The sequence below is a fragment of the Lytechinus variegatus genome, chromosome 2 (genome assembly GCF_018143015.1).
Source record: "Lytechinus variegatus isolate NC3 chromosome 2, Lvar_3.0, whole genome shotgun sequence".
NCBI classification, from domain to species: domain Eukaryota; kingdom Metazoa; phylum Echinodermata; class Echinoidea; order Temnopleuroida; family Toxopneustidae; genus Lytechinus; species Lytechinus variegatus.
This window is the reverse complement of record NC_054741.1, coordinates 81,342,170-81,360,045: the sequence shown is the minus strand read 5'-3', so window position 1 is coordinate 81,360,045 and position 17,876 is coordinate 81,342,170. Positions and strand designations below refer to the sequence as shown.

The 17,876-nt window shown below is 34.9% G+C and overlaps 2 protein-coding genes and 1 non-coding gene across 3 annotated transcripts; 2 read left to right on the top strand and 1 right to left on the bottom strand.

Annotated features, from left to right (window-relative positions):
• Positions 1–9: 9 nt before the first annotated feature.
• On the top strand, positions 10–6,040 carry LOC121409236 (synaptosomal-associated protein 29-like). Its single transcript, XM_041601105.1, has 3 exons — positions 10–302; positions 2,338–2,758; positions 4,599–6,040. Exons 1-3 carry the CDS (start codon positions 57–59, stop codon positions 4,763–4,765), a joined length of 834 nt encoding a protein of 277 aa, XP_041457039.1. The 5' UTR covers positions 10–56; the 3' UTR covers positions 4,766–6,040.
• A 7,471-nt stretch (positions 6,041–13,511) lies between these two features.
• Positions 13,512–15,922, bottom strand: LOC121409651. The gene is made up of 2 exons (XM_041601561.1): positions 15,704–15,922; positions 13,512–14,515 (listed from the first exon to the last, which is right to left on the bottom strand). The coding sequence occupies exons 1-2, from the start codon at positions 15,757–15,759 to the stop codon at positions 13,960–13,962; spliced, it is 612 nt and encodes a 203-aa protein (XP_041457495.1). The 5' UTR covers positions 15,760–15,922; the 3' UTR covers positions 13,512–13,959.
• A 1,656-nt stretch (positions 15,923–17,578) lies between these two features.
• LOC121409802 lies at positions 17,579–17,697 on the top strand. The gene has a single exon (XR_005969236.1). It is a non-coding gene; the product is annotated as a U5 spliceosomal RNA (small nuclear RNA).
• The last annotated feature ends 179 nt before the right edge of the window (positions 17,698–17,876 follow it).

Below are 17,876 nucleotides of genomic sequence, written 5' to 3'. Positions count from 1 at the left end.
AATAATCATTTGGGGAGAGAGAGCTACATTGTATAAGAGCAAGGAAACTACGCAAAATGTCGGGTAAAAATCCATTTTTTGATGAAGAATCAGCAGGAGGTGGAGGAGCTGGAAGTTCATGGAATGACTGGGAGGATATTGGAAAAGATTCGTCGGACTACGACCCGAATAATGATTATGGATTCGATTTACAAAGCAAGCAAATGGAAATTGAGAGGCGGAAAGAGAACATGTTATCGAGCACACACAGGTCTATGGGATTGATGTACGAAGCTGAGCAGGTCGGCAATGAAACTGCGGCGGTATGTATTGTGCGATGCGATGCGCCCCAATGCCTGGTGAAAACAATTGGTTTCAATTTCATAAAGCTGTTCACTATGTAATGTTCACAAGTTAGAGTGACTTTAAGTTTAACGACTGGCATGACGTGACTGGTGATCCTTTCTTTTGGTAAATGATATTCACCATTAATTTAATGATTGATGGTTATTTAGCGTAAGAAGAAGGTTCACCAGTCATTCTTAAAGCCACTCTTAACTTACGAGCAGCTTTAGGAAACGGCCCCTTGGGATATCGTCAAACAAAATGGGGCGGTGGGGAGGGGCACATCAGTAAAGATATGACCAAGAACTTGTATGTGAATACGTATTGGAGATTTCAGATGCTGTACATGTATAATTTCTTGGCAGAGACTCCAACACTCCCGCTTTCGGCGGGAGATCTCCCACCGAAAGCCCTTTTTGGCAAAATCTCCCGTTCTCCCGCTTGAGATTTTATATCTCCCGCCCTGTGTGTCCTGCATATGATGTATTTTCTCCCGCTTTAAATGATCTTTCTCCCGCCCAAACACCTTTTTAAAACAGGAATTAAATTTTCTTATCCAAGTCCAAGCCCATTGGCGAGCCCTGCTAATGGTGCTTGGAGCGATCTTACTCCAGAGATCATCAAGCATTGAGACAAGATGTATGGAAATGTCAATTTTCAGGCCGTGAGGTAGTATGTCTTCACTGATTGATACGGATAAAGGTATCACAAAATGTATGATTTTGTAGATGCTTATCAATTTCATATGCATGCATGAATAATGATATATGAAAATTGAGTTTTATCAAGCCAAAATGTATGACTTGATTCATTGCATTGTTAATTACTTAGTACCATCGTAAGTCGTACAGATGGGGGGGGGCAAAAAAGTCACAACCAAGAAAAAAAGAAAGAATAGGAAAGACAGTAGGGTGAGATATGATATTATTTTTTAATATATCAAAGTCTATCACAAAATTTGATTTCTGAAATAAAACATCAAAAAATTCACTCGCTCGCAACTGTTTTAATCTTACACAATATGCCATCTCTAGCCTCTTCAATTTTTGTTGGCTCATTACGCCACTGGTGCCATCTTGTTAAAAAATTAGCCTGAGATAGCATTGGAGAGCACCTAGAACCCTAGAGCTTCCTGGGCCCTTTAAGTGGGCGAAGTCCCTTGCCGCAAGGGACTTCGCGCTCGTGATGTGCGCGAAACGCACATCAAATTAGAGTCTTCAGTTTGCTAGGGGATCCAGGCAGGAGAATCTCCTGATCAGAAGGTGCTTGGGGTTGGAGTCTCTGTCTTGGTCTCATGAATTTCTTATGTAGTAGTACTAATCTATATCTATTGTTTTATTTTCTTCCATTTTAACTAATATTTTATCTGCTTTTAACAATCTATTTCATTTATGACATAGCAGTCTTGAGAAACTTTAGAAAAGTGAATAAATCAATTTTTAAATTACTCTTGAAATATATATCTATTCCTTGATTTCCTTCAATTACATGTTGTACACAAATTCATATCCCCATTGACATTGTGCACAAAACTCCCATATCATATTGCACATGGCCAGCTCATAGAAGTTCTGCAACAAACACAGAGTCTAACCGAAAAGACAACTGTGAAACAATGTCTAAGCTAGAACAGTTGAACAGGCAGTTTTGCCCAACTTGCCTCCTAAAATTCTTGAAATAAAAAAAACTTTGGGATGATGCTCTTCTCATAAATTGCCCGAAGATCTGCCACAAACAATATTGACAAATATTTAGAAAATTAATATTTTAAATGTGGCAGAATAATCATATAATTGCCTATTGTGCAAGAAAGTAGCACCTTGAAATAAAAAAAGGCCCCAGAATTCAGCAATCACCCCAATGTGAAAAAATGATCCTTATGAAATGAAAATTATTAATTGATTGTATGTTTGATGACACCCAAAATTAGAGGAAATGGAAGTCTGGAAAAATTTCAGTCTACTTTGTAATCACAAAAGATGTATATTTTCATATTTTTAAAAATCTATGCAGGAACTTTTACACCAAGGTGAACAACTCAAGAGAGTGGACACCAAACTGGACAAGATGGACAAAGACCTTGATACATCTAAGAAACATATCACTTCAATGAAATCAATATTTGGAGGCATTGTAAACTACTTCAACAAACCCAAAGCTGGCCAGCAGGAGCAGCAAGCCCCGTCACAGGGTCCTAGCAAGCTGAAGACACACATGGAGAGGGTGGAAGCAGAGGAAGAGATGAGAAGAGCTAACTCTGATCATCCTGCTCTGAAGCTCAGAGGGGTGGGTGCTTCAGAGACCAGTGCAGGTTCTTGGGGCTCATCTTGTACAGGAGGATTTGGAGTGGAGAATGATGGTGGAACGTCAAGCAGTAACGTGTGGCAGTCAGATAGTATGAGAGACTTTGATAATCATCTCAATTCTAATCTAGGTAAGCTATATATTGTAGTGACAAACTGAAAATGAAATGGACTAGATATGACTTTTTTACAAAGCACAAAATTGGAGAAGTAATGAGGGCCGTTTCATAAAGCTGTTCGTAGGTTAAGAGCAACTTTAAGAATGACTGGTGAGCCTTTCTGATGCGCTGAATAATCACCAATGGTGTATAGTGTATACCATTTACCAAAGGAAACGATCACCAGTCGTTTTTAAAGTCGCTCTTATCTTACGAACAGCTTTATGAAGCACCCATCAAGTAATGTAATAAGACATCATGTTTGTTCTAGAAAATAAGTCATAAAAAAATGTTGGAACCAGCCAGGTATGAATTTGAACATATAGAACATATAGGTGTTGCAACTAAAAGGGTCAAAGGAACAGTTTTCCCAACCTTGGTTTTGTTGGTTAAATTGAGAAAAAGACAATTTTTATGATATGAAATGTACATGCATTATTATTTGGTCCGCAAATTTCAACACATAAATATAATTACTTCAATAACATTGAGAGATACATGATCTCTACGTGTGCCTTTTGTCTCTGGAATATAAGGAGGAAACATGGAAAATGGGATTACACAATCAGTCACCATATTTCCTTATCTTAAAATATGCATACAAATCACAATAGAACACAGTGAACTAAGATTACCAATGGTTAACCAGAACTGCCCAATGCCTCATGTTTCATGAAAATTAATTTAGTTAAATTGATCTTTTTGAAGAAAAAGAGTTTTGCATCGTCCTGTTTCCTTTGAGGATAATGATACCTTTTAATTTCTGATAATTCTCAATTTAATTCTCTGATTTGTCAACAAAGGAAAAGTGGAACTCTTCTACATCAATATCAATTAGTGGTGTAGTAATCTAGTGGTATGATTTGTTACCCTCGTTGGCTTACACTAAGGTAGTCTACAAGTTTCTAATGTCTGTAGATAGTGTTTCCTCATTAAACGTAATCCTTTCCTTCACCCATTTCATTCAGGTAATGGGTTGATGAGTTTTGATTTGTCTTTGCAGTAGAACTCCTTGATGTACTTTGAATGATGAATTGAAAATGACTTGAAATCTATATTCATTAAAACTGAATATTCATAATAAACTACCTATTAAATGAAAATCCTTACTAAAATGGTTAAAGATTGTTACAGTTCCATTTTCTAACAACTTGGACAAGAAACAATTCACTTTATATAGACTCATGGAGATTAAATATTTCTTAATTCCATTTAATGAAATACACCCATATTAGGAAGAAATACCTTGAATGTTTGAGTGCCTATATGGGTAGCACAGATGAAGCCAGGGTAATATATCAGCACTCTGTATCCTTAGGCAAAAAGCGCTTTATAAATCTAGCTATTATTACATGTACTATTATCATCATCATTATTAATGCTGGAAATATGATTTGAAATTATAGAATTGATGGCAAGAGAGAAATTTGAAAAAGAGAATCAAAACAGACGTAAGGAAGAAGGATATCAATTTACTGCAATTTTTATTGTTATATTGAATAAACAGCATAGAAATTGTGTTTAGATTTCTTTTCCTGTCATCTGAATATGAAGAATTCCTTAAAAATACACGAAATGTAAACTACACGATGGATTAATGCAAAGTGTTATTTGCATATTTTGTTGAGATTGCATGTTATATTCTTCATATATATTTTGTAGTTACCATGCATATAAATATCAATGCAATTTTGTGAGGTTGTTGCCCTGTTGAAATACATTTATCCTGTTCAGTTGATTGTAGATGATTTGAGAAGCAAATTACAATCATTCTTATAGTAATCTTCTTCTTCTTTGTCTCCCTATCAACTAGATGAAATAGGCTCAGGTATTGGTCGCCTAAAGGGACTTGCCATGGGATTGAATGATGAACTTGAGAGACAGAATGCTGATATTGACAGGATAACAGGCAAGGTAGAGAGAGTAGATGACAAACTGGGTAAAACAGACAAAGAAGTTAAGAAGATCCTTAGAAGGTAATGAAGGCTGGTATCAGGAAACTTGTCAGCCGTCTCTCCTCAGTTAGGTTCAACGATGTGACTATGTTATACTTTTTTTATCATCAATGTTTTGCCCCTTGATCATATTTTTGTCAATATCCAGTCAAAATGAATTCTCTTGTTTCTAGATTATTACATTTGCTGTTTGTGTATCTTTCAGGGTAAATATTTTGTTAATTTACCTGTTGTCAATATTCAATACAGTGGGTGTTTCATGAAAGTTACCAGCGCTGACAGTTAACTAAACTACAGATCAGTTCTTGTCAGCCAATCAAATCCAAGGATAAAACCAAATTGTCAGAGTTGCTTACAACTCTCATGTAACACCTCCCAGATGTGTTCATTTGTTGTACTCTTTCATTTTTTATGATATATTTTGGAACTGTGCTTGAACATTGGGATTTTTAGAATATTTTTAAATTTTATTTTATTGTTATTATTGTTGTTTTGTTGTTGTTTTATTTTTTTCTATTTTTTTATGGGGAAGGGGGTCAGTGTTGGTACTTGGCAGGTATGACTTTATGAATTCTTAAATGTTTGTAATATTTGTTTGAATGAAGGGTCACTTTTTCTAAGCCTGGTCACTCAAATACGCACCAAAAGTTGTGAAATTGTTCACCTTTCAGCCACTTACGGTTGATAGCCAGTTTGGTTTAACATATCTAATGAAAGATTTGATGCATTTTTCTCAAAGCCAATTCTAGAGGATATGATTACAAGCTATTTTTTTTAAAAGAATAATGCCATGTGCTTGTCCCATCTGGTGCAGAAAATGGAAAATCAAATTGATTCAAAAGAATTAAATATAAAGTTTCTGCATCTCTTGAACTCTATTTGAACATTTATTTGGACTCTGCATTTCATGTAAGGTGATCATTAAGTCTGATATTAACAGAATTCAATCGAATTAACCGGGATTTAGGGTAATTGGTTCTACTTTATTTTCTAAAAATTCAAAAAAATTAAAGTGTAATGTTTTCCCAAAGCTTAGTGCACTTTTTATGTCAATGTTTTATATTAGAGAACTAATGTTTACATCTTAAGGAGGTGTTTTGTGTCAAATTTGGCCTCCCATGCATCTGTGTTTATATGAATCTTTTATTTGAACCAAGTAAGTTCAACTATCATTCAGCATTTGGTAGATATTTATAGTGGTTGATATAACATTAGCCCTAGATTTTATTAGATCTCTTTTATACATATGGAGTGTCAGTTGCCGACTCAATTTTCTAAGTACACATTGGGTTAATCCTGTGGCGAAAAAAAAAGAAAATAATTTGTTGTGGCTCACTGAATAAGTCTCTGGACTTTGATCCACAAGGTAAATGCCTGGTTCAAATCCCACTATGTCACTCACGTCCTTTGGCAAGGAGTTTATCCATATTTGCCACTCTCTACCCAGGTGTAGTAGTCGGGTACCCAGTAGGAATGAATTCCTTGAATACTCGAGGATCTGATTCTGATCTATGTATCCATGTTAAAACCAGGGTAATAATGCAGTGCTTAAAACATTGTACATTGTATTAAGCATATGAATGTTGCATATTATCATTATTGATATCTTGACTGAAATTAGAAGAAGATTATGATATGAATATTAAATGGATTTTAATGAATTCTGTGATGTATCAGCTTTCTCAGTGATAATGAATCCGAGCATTGCAATGAAATATGGAGAAAATTGTCTGTCTTGTTTTGACTGAAACCTGGCTCAATTTCTGAAAATTCCACCAATTAATTTCTGCAGGGGTTTAGATCAACTGCCTATTACATGTAAAGGCAAACAGTACCAGAAGTTTCCTAACAACAAAATGATATTATAAAGATTTGTAAGTGATAAATCAATCATAATGAAGAAAATATCATATATATCAGATGTAGTATAAAAAAGATCATGACATTTAAAAACAATTTGTAACTCCCTAAATACCAATCTTGCAACTGAGCACACTCATTACTTAGTGACTTACCATTTTGCTCCCCTTAACTGATATGACCCATTGTATGGACTGAAAAAGAAGATTGTTTGTAAACAAGATAAGGAGATTGTTTGAAAACAAGATGAGGAGATTGTAAAGAACTAAAGCATGGATGGATTAGTGATCTATTTTTTTATTGCAAATATTCATATATTTGTTAAATGTTTTAGGACAATTTATTCAAAACTTAATCTGTTGTCTCACTTGAAAATAGAGGAAATAGCCTCTTGGTTAGGGTGGTTACATTTTTAATTGGTACATAAGACCTCGAAGTGTCCTGTTTTTCCAACTGTCCAAATCGAGTCACCAGCTGGGCTATGCAATATCACACTAGCCTGGACTATATCTAGGGTTAAAGGGGAATCCAACCCAAATAAAAACTTGCTTTTATAAGGAAGGAAAAATCAGACAAGTTGATAGGTGAAAGTTTGAACAATATTGGACAAACAACAAGAAAGTTATGAATTTTTAAAAGTTGTAAATATTGGTAATCACTATACCCATGGAGACTTCAAATTGGCCGCATATGGGATGTCATAGTGATGTAAGGCAAGGACTACTCTTCCATGTACTCCAATACATATTATGGCTAAAATGTCATTTTTCCCAAAAGTTTTATTTAAAATTATATTTTTCTTTCATGAGGACATAAAACAATATACTACCTGGGTTATATTTAGATTACTGCCCCAGGGGAATAAGTACTTAGGAGAAAACCACAAATCCCTGATAATAAAGTACATAGCCTATGGGAAAGTTGTCCTTGCCCCTTGTCATAATTTACTTACCCAGTTGCCAATTTGAAATCTACATAGTATTAGTGATCTCAGTTTTAAAGAAGCTATAACTTTCTTATTGCTTGTCCGATTTCTTTCAAACTTTCACCATTCTGTTTAATTTATTTTTCTCCTTCCAAACACAACATTTTATGGCCAAGGCTGGATTCCCCTTTAAGCAATGTCAAATGTTTACCCAAATTCAACCGGTCTGCTATATATTCTTGATACTAAACCTTAAAATAATGTCACATTTAGAATGTTATTCATTTAAGAATAATCATCCTGTTTAGTAATGCATTATTTTAATTTAACATTCTCTTGGCAGTGGATTTTGAGTTCGCCATCATTTTTTTAAGCCTAATTGCTCATGATGCATCTCCTGCATTCTTTTAATACCCTTTTCATAAACCTATCCTCCAATTAGCCGCCTAAGAGTAATGCGCATAATTCAATAAAAATTGCGTTCACAAACTCCGAAAATAAGCCGCATTATTTTTACGAGCGCTCGTCCTGAAGAAGGCGGATAATCGTCATGACAACTGGATACGCCCCCCCCTGATGCGGTTGTGTTTGAAAAGGGTGACCCTGTGACCGCACCATGGCAATTATCCGCATTATTTGGAAATGCATTCATAAACTCAAAATCTTGTGTCCCGATGCTGCTATTATGCAGATAATAGCAGCATCAAAATAATGCGGAATACTCTTGTCCTCCTCCAATTTTACGACCAAATTATGCTGCTATTAGCCGCATAATTGTGTTTATGAAAGGGGTATAAATTGTCATTTTGTTAAATGAGTAATATATTTTGTTGATCCAATGATTATACTTATATTTTGCATTTGTATATATTACCTTGTAAACTTATATCTGAAGCATGTGAATACAGAAATAAAAGCAATCAATCAAGTATCTGTGCTCTTAGGACGGTGTACATGTATGGTATGATGGGATATTCTGTTAAATTGCATTTTGTTCAAAATGTTAAGAATGAACGGACAGATCCCTGTATCTTTCTGCAGAACACTCTCTGTGGCCCTTTTCATAAAAACTTACAACTAGGGAAACATTGCATTGCTACAATTGTAAAAGGGCTTATCATCCAATCACAACCAAAGATTCCATGGTTAGTTATAATAATGGCAAAGTTTTCATAGTTGAATGTTTTTATGGAACAGCATCCTACATTGTAGGTCCTGTATTGAATAAAGCTCTCCTGTTTAGGAGTGTACAGTAAATTGTGTTCCTTTCAAATGTTACTTCTACTAGTATACAATTCCCAGTTATCATTTTCATGGTGGGTTTACATATGTCATTGTTGAAACTTCATGTGGGGGTTCTACTGTGACTTAATGTTTGTATTTGTATAATGCATATAAAAGTTACAATGAGTTGTGGTATATGAAGTTATTCAAGTCAGTATTTTTCATTAAGATGTGTATGTGCAGAATTTTATGTCAAATTTGTATGAAAATGTCAAGAATATGATATTTTGAAATTGTATATTGCTGCAATAAAAAAAAATTGTGTAATCAAAATAAACTAAGAGGAGTATGTTATATTGATGCCAGGGTATTTCTATATGATGCATGTATCCTTGCAATGATAGTGCCTGTTTTTGATGGGGGTGGGAGGCAAGGTGACCACAAGGCAACTTCAGTTGTATGTTCTTGTTTCTTGAAATAGGGTTTGACCTTTTACTGTTACAAATGACCCACAATTATTTTCTGAAGGTTTTTTCCTTCTTTTTTTGTGCCTTTTGATTTTTAGCTCAGGGCAAGATGAGCTTATGCCGTGCCGTGGCGTGTCGTCCGTCGTCTGTCGTCCGTCCACAATTTCAAAATGCTACTACTTCGCCATTTCAAATCCGATTTCAATTCTGTTTGCTTTATATGATAGCACTAGGTGGGGGATTCAAAACTTTTGCACAGAATTTTGAAATTCATTGAATATGCTAATTTATGCGCATTTTTCAAAATTCACAAAAAAATGCTTCTTTATTTGCTTCCATCTGGTAGAGCTTCATGAGGTTCACCAAACTTCTACACAGAATTTTGAAATTTTGACCAGAACAATTTTTATGCTAATTTATGCATATTTTTTTGAAAATTCACATAAAATGCTTCTTTATTTGTTGACCGATTTTGATTTTTTTTCTTCCATCTGGTAGAGCTTCATGAGGTTCATCTATCTCCTACACAGAATTTTGAAATTTTGTCTAGAACTATTTTTATGCTAATTTATGCAAAATTAATTTATTCATATTTTTAAAAATTCACATAAAATGCTTTTTTTTTCTTTAATTGTTGACCGATTTTTACTTTTTTTCTTCCATCTTGTAGAACTTTATGAGGTTTACCAAACTTCTACACAGAATTTTGAAATTGTTAGTAGAAAATTATTCATGCAAATTTATGCGAAATGTATTCATAAATCACAGAAAATGCCTCTTCTTTATTTGTTGACAGATTTTGATTTTTTTTCTTCCATCTGGGAGAGCTGCATGAGATTCATCAAACTCGTACACAAAATTTAGAAATTTGTCTGGAAAATTATTTATTCTCATTTATGCAAAATGTATTCATAAATAACAAAAAAATGTTTTTTCTTCTTCATTTGTTGATCAATTTCAATTGTGTTTGCTTTATATGATAGCTCGAGGTAGTGATACAAAATTTCAACATAGAATTTTGAAACTCAGTAAATATGCAAATTTATTCATATATATTCAAAACTCACAAAATTACTTATTTATTTGTTGATTGATCTTGAATACTTTTGTTCCATCTGAGAGCTACATTAGGTTCACCAAGGTTCTACACAGAGTTAAGAAACTGACTAGATAATTATTAATACTTAATTCATATGAAATTTATTCATAGATAGATCACAAAAATGCTTCTATGTCATTTCTTCATCAATTTCAATTCTATATCCTCAATTTATGTCACCAATATAATTCACTACAGTGTCAACTGGGCTGAAATTAAAACTGTGTTAAATTTTGTTGCGAGATGGCGGATGAGCTCCACATCATTGATGTGCTAGTTTAAATCGAAAATTCCTTGTATGTTTAGGAAAGAATATATTTTTAAAATCAAGATGGACAATTTCTAGTTGATTTAAAGGTGAGAATGTGGAGGATTCATGAGAGATGAAATGCTATTGCAAAAAGTAAATAATTTATATGTTGTAAGAAAAATGCAAATATTGATAAATCAAATTTTATGAATTTTATATCAATATCCTCTTAATTAAAAGGTAAACCAAAGAAAATGCGAGTAACGGAGAACTGAAACAAATGTTTAGCCTGATTGATTGAGACTGTATACATGGGTAAGAAATCAATTTTCAGATTTTAGTGGTAAACTCATTTCCAAGGTAATTTAATATCATACAGAAGTTTTGTTTTGAGGGCTTATCATTCCAATGGACCCTGTCACTAACTGCCATTCATTGACAGCATACTGTGTGTGTTGGAGCTTAGAAGACAAATTTTAGTAGGTTTATCTCACGTCAACAGATAGCGATAGCTATTTAAAACTGGGCAATTTTGAAATTCTGTCTGTGGCTGAGTGAGTAAGAAACCACTTCAGGGTATCTAATTTTATTGTTACGTGCCTTTCTGATACATAATAACATTCAGGTACAGGTGGGGGGCACTTTCTCGCCTCCCCCCCCAAAAAAAAAAAAGAAAGAGAGAAGGGTAAATATATATTTTTTTCTGAATATTTTGTCAAAATCTATCACCAAGTTTGATTTTTGTAATAAAAATTGGAAATTTTGGCTCAATTTTCTTTATTTATTTTGCCCGATTCGACATATACACCCCCTCCAAAAAAAGGTTTGTTCCTTATGCGGGTCCTTATGCCTCTGCAAGCATGATAAAATGATCTATTCACCCACTTTTTATAGTCAATGGGGTTCGGTATTTGCAATCCAATTTGCATAAATTAAGTGTTGCTATGTCAGGGAATCTTCTCTGTGTTTCATATCAGTGACGAGGGGGTTCTAGATATGAAATGACTTGTGTCTCCGAGCTTGCTCTGCAGTGTTTGGAGTAGCGCCATCATGAGTCGACGACCAGCCCATGAGATAAAGATTATGAACATATAACCCGATATTCATCCAACCATAAAAATGTGTAGGGTTTTATCTCTATGCTAACAGATGAATCTATCTTCGAATCTTTTGGAACCATGGAAATCTGTTAGGCTTGGGCCGTATCACATTATACCCCCCTATCCCTAATTAAATTGATATATCTACAATATCTAACTTTGTATCTGTTTAGATGGTGATGATGAAGTGAGTATGATGGTGACGATAACGTTGCCACGGCGATGATGATCATGATGATGATGATGGCTGCTAGAATATTTATTTTGCTTGTAAAATAATCCAAAGAAAATAGATCCTTTACTTGGGTCCCTTCACATTTTTAAAATACGAAATCGTAAATATTTTCTTGTTAATATCTATATCTTACATCCGTTAGAATGAATAGGTTTGATTTTTTTAATCGATCGATGTCCATTACTGTTCGTAATTTACCAGGGTTCTTTTAGTTTATTTTATGTTTCATTACGAATTAATCATAATTTTGTCATTATGACTAAGGTCGGTAAGTAAGAGTCCGAGGAGGAGTCTGAGGAGGGGGGGGGGGGGGTGGGGGGTTGTAAATAGTGCTATTAACAAGTTCATATCGGGTATATTTTCGAGTAAAGTGTTTATAATGTGGCTTGTTTTTTTATTCGGTACACCTACATGCGCTCCCCTGCACAGCAAAAACTGTGGTGTTAATCGATGTACATAGAGGACCACACCAGTTATTTGACACCGGTGTTAGATTGGTGGTGTTAGTTTTACACCAGTTATTTACACCGGTGTTAGATTGGTGGTGTTATTTTTACACCTATAGGTGTTATTACAACACCCATGGTTGTTACATTTACATTCTTTGATGTTATGTTCAATCTCTAGGGTGTTATTTTAACACCTCAGGGTGTGGTCCTCTATTAACACCAATTGGTGTCAGTTTTAACACCACAGTTTTTACAGTGTGTACACGAATTAATAAATTATGGATCACATTATAGCAAACATGCATTAAATGGCATGTTTGAGATTTGGCCCATCCCAGGCCTAAATATCGAATTTGAATAAGTATATTACGAAAATGAATGCCAGGTGCGAAATTAAGAATGCTATGAATGAGGGACTGACGAGAAGCAACAGTTTTTTTTTCAATGTTAATTCGACAGTTGAACTAAATGAAACCATTCGAACAAAGTCCTAGTTTCAATGCAAGTAGCGGGACATCAATGACATCTCAAAGCATAAATCTTCGCTAAAATAAAATGCAACGCACGTGAATTAATGTGAAAAAAAATTAAGCTAACTTCGCCGGGAAATCCTAAATTATAATGAACCAAAACCTGTCTCTTGCATGGTAACAAGGAGTCAATGTTGCGAGACAGTGATCGATACAGAAGCCTAAAGGCTTTTATCTCTCATTTTTCTCAACCTTAATATGTTTAAATTTCGTTTTTCTATTACAACGTCCCGGAAAGAATGAAAATTGGTTACCAAGACATAACCATGGCAACTCGCACGTCATCAGTGATGCCACCGTACCGAGTTATTCGTTGTACCATTGTATTCCCTGGGATGCCGACCCGGAACTACCATGACATAAAAAGCGGAAGCCCTTCCGGACATGCTCACGCTTTAAATCGTTAAACGCTCTTATCATTGCTGTTTAAAATGGATAGCGATTCAATTCGACACCCTTTGCATTAAAAAGTAGATTTATTCGTAAGTCATGTTGCAAAAGGTACCGGACTTGCCAAACACAAAATCTGCAGGGCTATGATGTGTGTGTGTGTGTGTGTGTGTGGGGGGGGGGTATAACATGCAACTCAAACCGCCCATCTCAAACTACTGACTCACAGATTCAAACCCCTACACAAACAAAAAGCGAATAATACCTCTTTATGTTTTCAATTTAGAGTCGTGATCAGAATAGCTTCATTCCTTCATTTAGACATGAATTAGAATGTATTTGCTGATTTGATAAATATTTTAATGTCAATCCAAATCCTATTCTACAAAAGGTAGCATTGTTCAATTTCTCTAATGACATACACATATAAAATAATATTATTGGAGTTCATTTTGCTCCTTTGTTTCATCGTACATAGGTTGTTCATACCGTATCATGATCATGAATTATTTTAATAGGCATATAATTATGTAAGTTTTGTTGCCTTTATTTTCTCCGACGAAGTATTATTGCTCGAGAGAAAGACGAAAAATCGCATTGTTTCATGGAGTAAAAAAGAAAAAAAAAGCGATTCTGGTTAAGCACGCACATGACATAGGCTCAACCATGTTAATGGCGCCATATAGCAGGTCACATGATTCCTTGCATTGGCCAATTAAATTGCTTCAAAATGCCTTGATGTCCTCTTGCATTAGGTGCACGCCCAAATGTCTCCAGTTTGTTTCCTTGTTTCCAACCAATAAGAGAAGCCGTTGTGCGGGCGTAGCCAGCTGGTGGTGCGGGTTTGATCGCCGGTAACTTCTCGGACTTTGACTTATCGATATCGATTTCGGTGGCATCGATAACAGTCTCATCAAGTGTCGAGCTCGATGACCGCTTGTCTTTCCATGACGTCCCGTTGATGATATTCGGGAGGTTGCTGTACGCTGATGATCGTTTGAGTTTAGCGCCCGACAGGGAGGATGGAACTGATTTGTCAGATGGAAATTGGCGGGAAATACTATCGTCGGGGCTCACATCAGAACTCTCTGTTTTACAGTCATCGTAAAAGTACTTGTCTTCGGGATCCGGTGAGACCAGCTCTCCTCTTAGACGGTTGTTCATTCTAGCATACTCCTTAATGATGAAGCCCCATCTTTCAGGCCAGTTCCTCCATGCTTGGTATTCATGGCGTACGTGGTCCTTCCTGCAGAAAAGGAAAAGAGAAACGTTGACAGCATGGTCATGTTGATATACGAAAGACTCTCAATATCTGATCTTGATAATAATATACGAAATACTCTCAATATCTTGATCGCGATGAAAATGGCAATAGGAAGGGCCGTGGCCGAGTGGTCTATAAGGCGCCTGGCTATACATGAAAAGTCTGGAGTTCGATCCCCGGCCGCGGCACCTATGCCCGTGAGCTAGGCATTTAATCTACAATGCTCGTTTATCCCGTGCTTTCAAATAAATGGAAATGCTATAGGGCCTATGCATTATTGGTAACTATATAGGTGTGCACTTATTTAAAAAATGAAGATGACGAAATCATGACAATGATTATCACTTGTATTTGGTTACGTTTTATGATTTAAAAAAAAAGTAGGCCTATAGTCATTGAAACAATCCCTCATTTTCCTTATCTACGACTCTAAAAACAAATCAGTCAAAAATGACTGGTTAATAGGGTCAGCTAGGAGCAACTGTTATTCTAGTCATATTTGAATATTTTCTAGTCATATTTTACTAGAAAAGAGTTATTTCTGACTAGAATATATGTCAGAAATGTGAATATCAGTGATTGCCATATCAGTTGCTCCCAGCTGACTACTGGTCTAGTCAATTTGACTGATTTGTTTTAAGAGTGTAGGACTGCATGGATCACTGAACACCATTAATTATAAAAGGTCTGCAAAATACTACCAAAATGTCAATGTGTTGCGGAAAGCGTTATTTTCATGATTTGAATTGAAATTCCTGAGCGAGTTTTTAACACGGAAAGATTCAAAATCACGTAGGAACAACTGCTGATCGATATTTTGTTAAATCCTTTTTTTTTCATTTTCAAAATATTTTATCCGATATGTTTGAAATGCAGGTGATATTTATATTATTATTTAATTTGACCCCCAAAGCACCAATGTATATAATGACCACACCAGTTATTTGACACCGGTGATAAATTGACGTTGTTATTTTAACACCTATATTACAACACATTTGGTTGTTACAATTACACTCTTTTGCGTTATGTTTAATCTCTAGTGTGTAATTTTAATACCTCAGGGTGTGGTCCACTATTAACACCAACTGGTGTCAGTTTTAACACCACAGTTTTTTCAGTGTCATTGAATAAGTCTACAGGTTATTATGATTTTTTTAATTTACTTACCAAATTTCAGCGATATGGACATAATTCGGATTTTTCTTAGGATTAACTGCTTGCATTTTTAAACAATAATTCCAATTCTGAGCCAACGTTCGCTACAGCAATATGGGTTGTGAAGAGACCAATATTGAGGGAAATTAAGATTAGTGTTTATAGTTCTTTAGTTTCCCCGGTTATTACTGATTCGATGCTGCATGCTGTATATACGCAGGGAGTGATGGCATCACAATGGGTTAATAAGATGTGATGTGCGCGATACGTGGGAAAATTTAACTTTGTGACGTCAAAATTGTTTGAAAACATTGTATGAATGTGTTTGTTACGTCACTGACCTACTTCAATTGACGCGCGCTGGCTATGTACACGTGGGAAAAAAGATGACGTCACTAGTTTTCAAAATATTGCACGAAGTCGTTTAAATTACTTCAATGAACACAATTTCATATATTAACGTACTTTTTTGTCAATTTGCTTGAATAAGTAGTTTGTTGATAAGGTACTTGTTTATTCAAGAAATATTTTTCCTTAAATTGGGGATTTGTGAGGTGTAATGACGGGACTGAAAATGACCTGTAGTTCCAGGTTCGCGGGCTTCTAAGTATCTAATTTCACTCAGAAATATCAGCATATATTATATACCTTTTTTTCAGTTGATTTAATCTTATTTCAACAAGATACATAAAACCCTCAAACAGAATTTAGTTTGTAGATACTGAGCGAGAGGGTGTTTTATAAACCAGTCGTCGTAGGCTGTGCATTCAGACCGCTTCGAGTGAAAGGGTTTCACAGCAGATTATTAGTAAATCGAGCAATCAACTATTTGTGGTAAGCAACTTTTTACAATCTCTTACATATTGCATTTAAAGCATCACCAGTTAATCCATGTATCATTTTCTAACCACAGAATAAGAATTGTAAACTAGTAGACGTAAATATTGGTTCGGGTCTTATAGGCGAAGTAATAACCTTGACCAAAAGTTTATTGTAAGAATAGCAGAAAAAATAATCAAAATATTGGCGAAGGCCAGTTTGAGGAAAATCCATCAAATATTTGAAGATATAAGAAGTTTATTTCCTTTTTTTATTTTTGAGGTCGTATGCGAGCAGCTTCTCTTATAATAATTAATTAGTTAAAAAAATCAATGAAATGTAATTTTCTCAGTTGTATTATTGTACCTTCATAATATCAACAGACATGATTATTTCATACCCGCTCCTGAAAAAAATAATTTTTTTAGTCACCATAAACCATAAAAAAACGAATTTATGCATTTAATATTGAATAAAAACGGAGCAGCTGCTCGTAAAATTCAAATAACTTTGTTCATAATCAATGGATTTTTCGCAAATCTTTACCATATAATAATTTATTGCTTTGTTTTTCACTAGAAAAAAATCGTCAGGTTAAATTTTCCCTTAACCCCCCCCCCAAAAAAAACCAAACAAACATGGTTTTCCCCATTGGCAAGATATTGATGGAGTCATAGTGTACTGGTGTGAACACTCCAAAGGAACGGTATTGCGTGCGTGTACTGGTTGCTGTGCGTTCATGCAGCTCGCATCCGGTATGCAGCCAGAACGATTTCTGATTGGTTATTTTCCAAATGAATATGCAAACAAATAGTGGCTGCCAAGAGAATGTACTGGGGAGCCAAATTTTTCTTTTAGAATCTTATATTTCAAAAATGTAAATCTGAATTTACATAATTTTCTCCTTAATTTGTTTATCTTAAATAATTATAGTTAGGAACTAAAATAACAACTGAACACTAAAGACATTTTGTTTATATATGGTGAATATAAGCACAGCTTTAAGACATATAACCATATCTAAATGCTATCATGGATATGTTTTATAGTGTTCGTAACTTTCAATTATCACTCTGGTTTCTCTGCAATACGCATAAATCTTTCGCCTTTTACTAAAGATTTCCGTGCAGAGGAACACATTGATGAGTCTATAAGATTTTTCTCCAGCCCCGTGGAAACACAGGGCTTGCCTCAAATTCATGTAATGTTAGTAACACGAGCATCCATGTCAATCCATGTTAGAACATGAAAGTTTCTTTATTGTATGCCAAGATAATTATATGTAAATTTATGTTTAATAATAGCGGTGGGCTATAGAATGTTGATGTTTCAGATCACAGAGGACCAGCTCCATAGATGCAGTTTT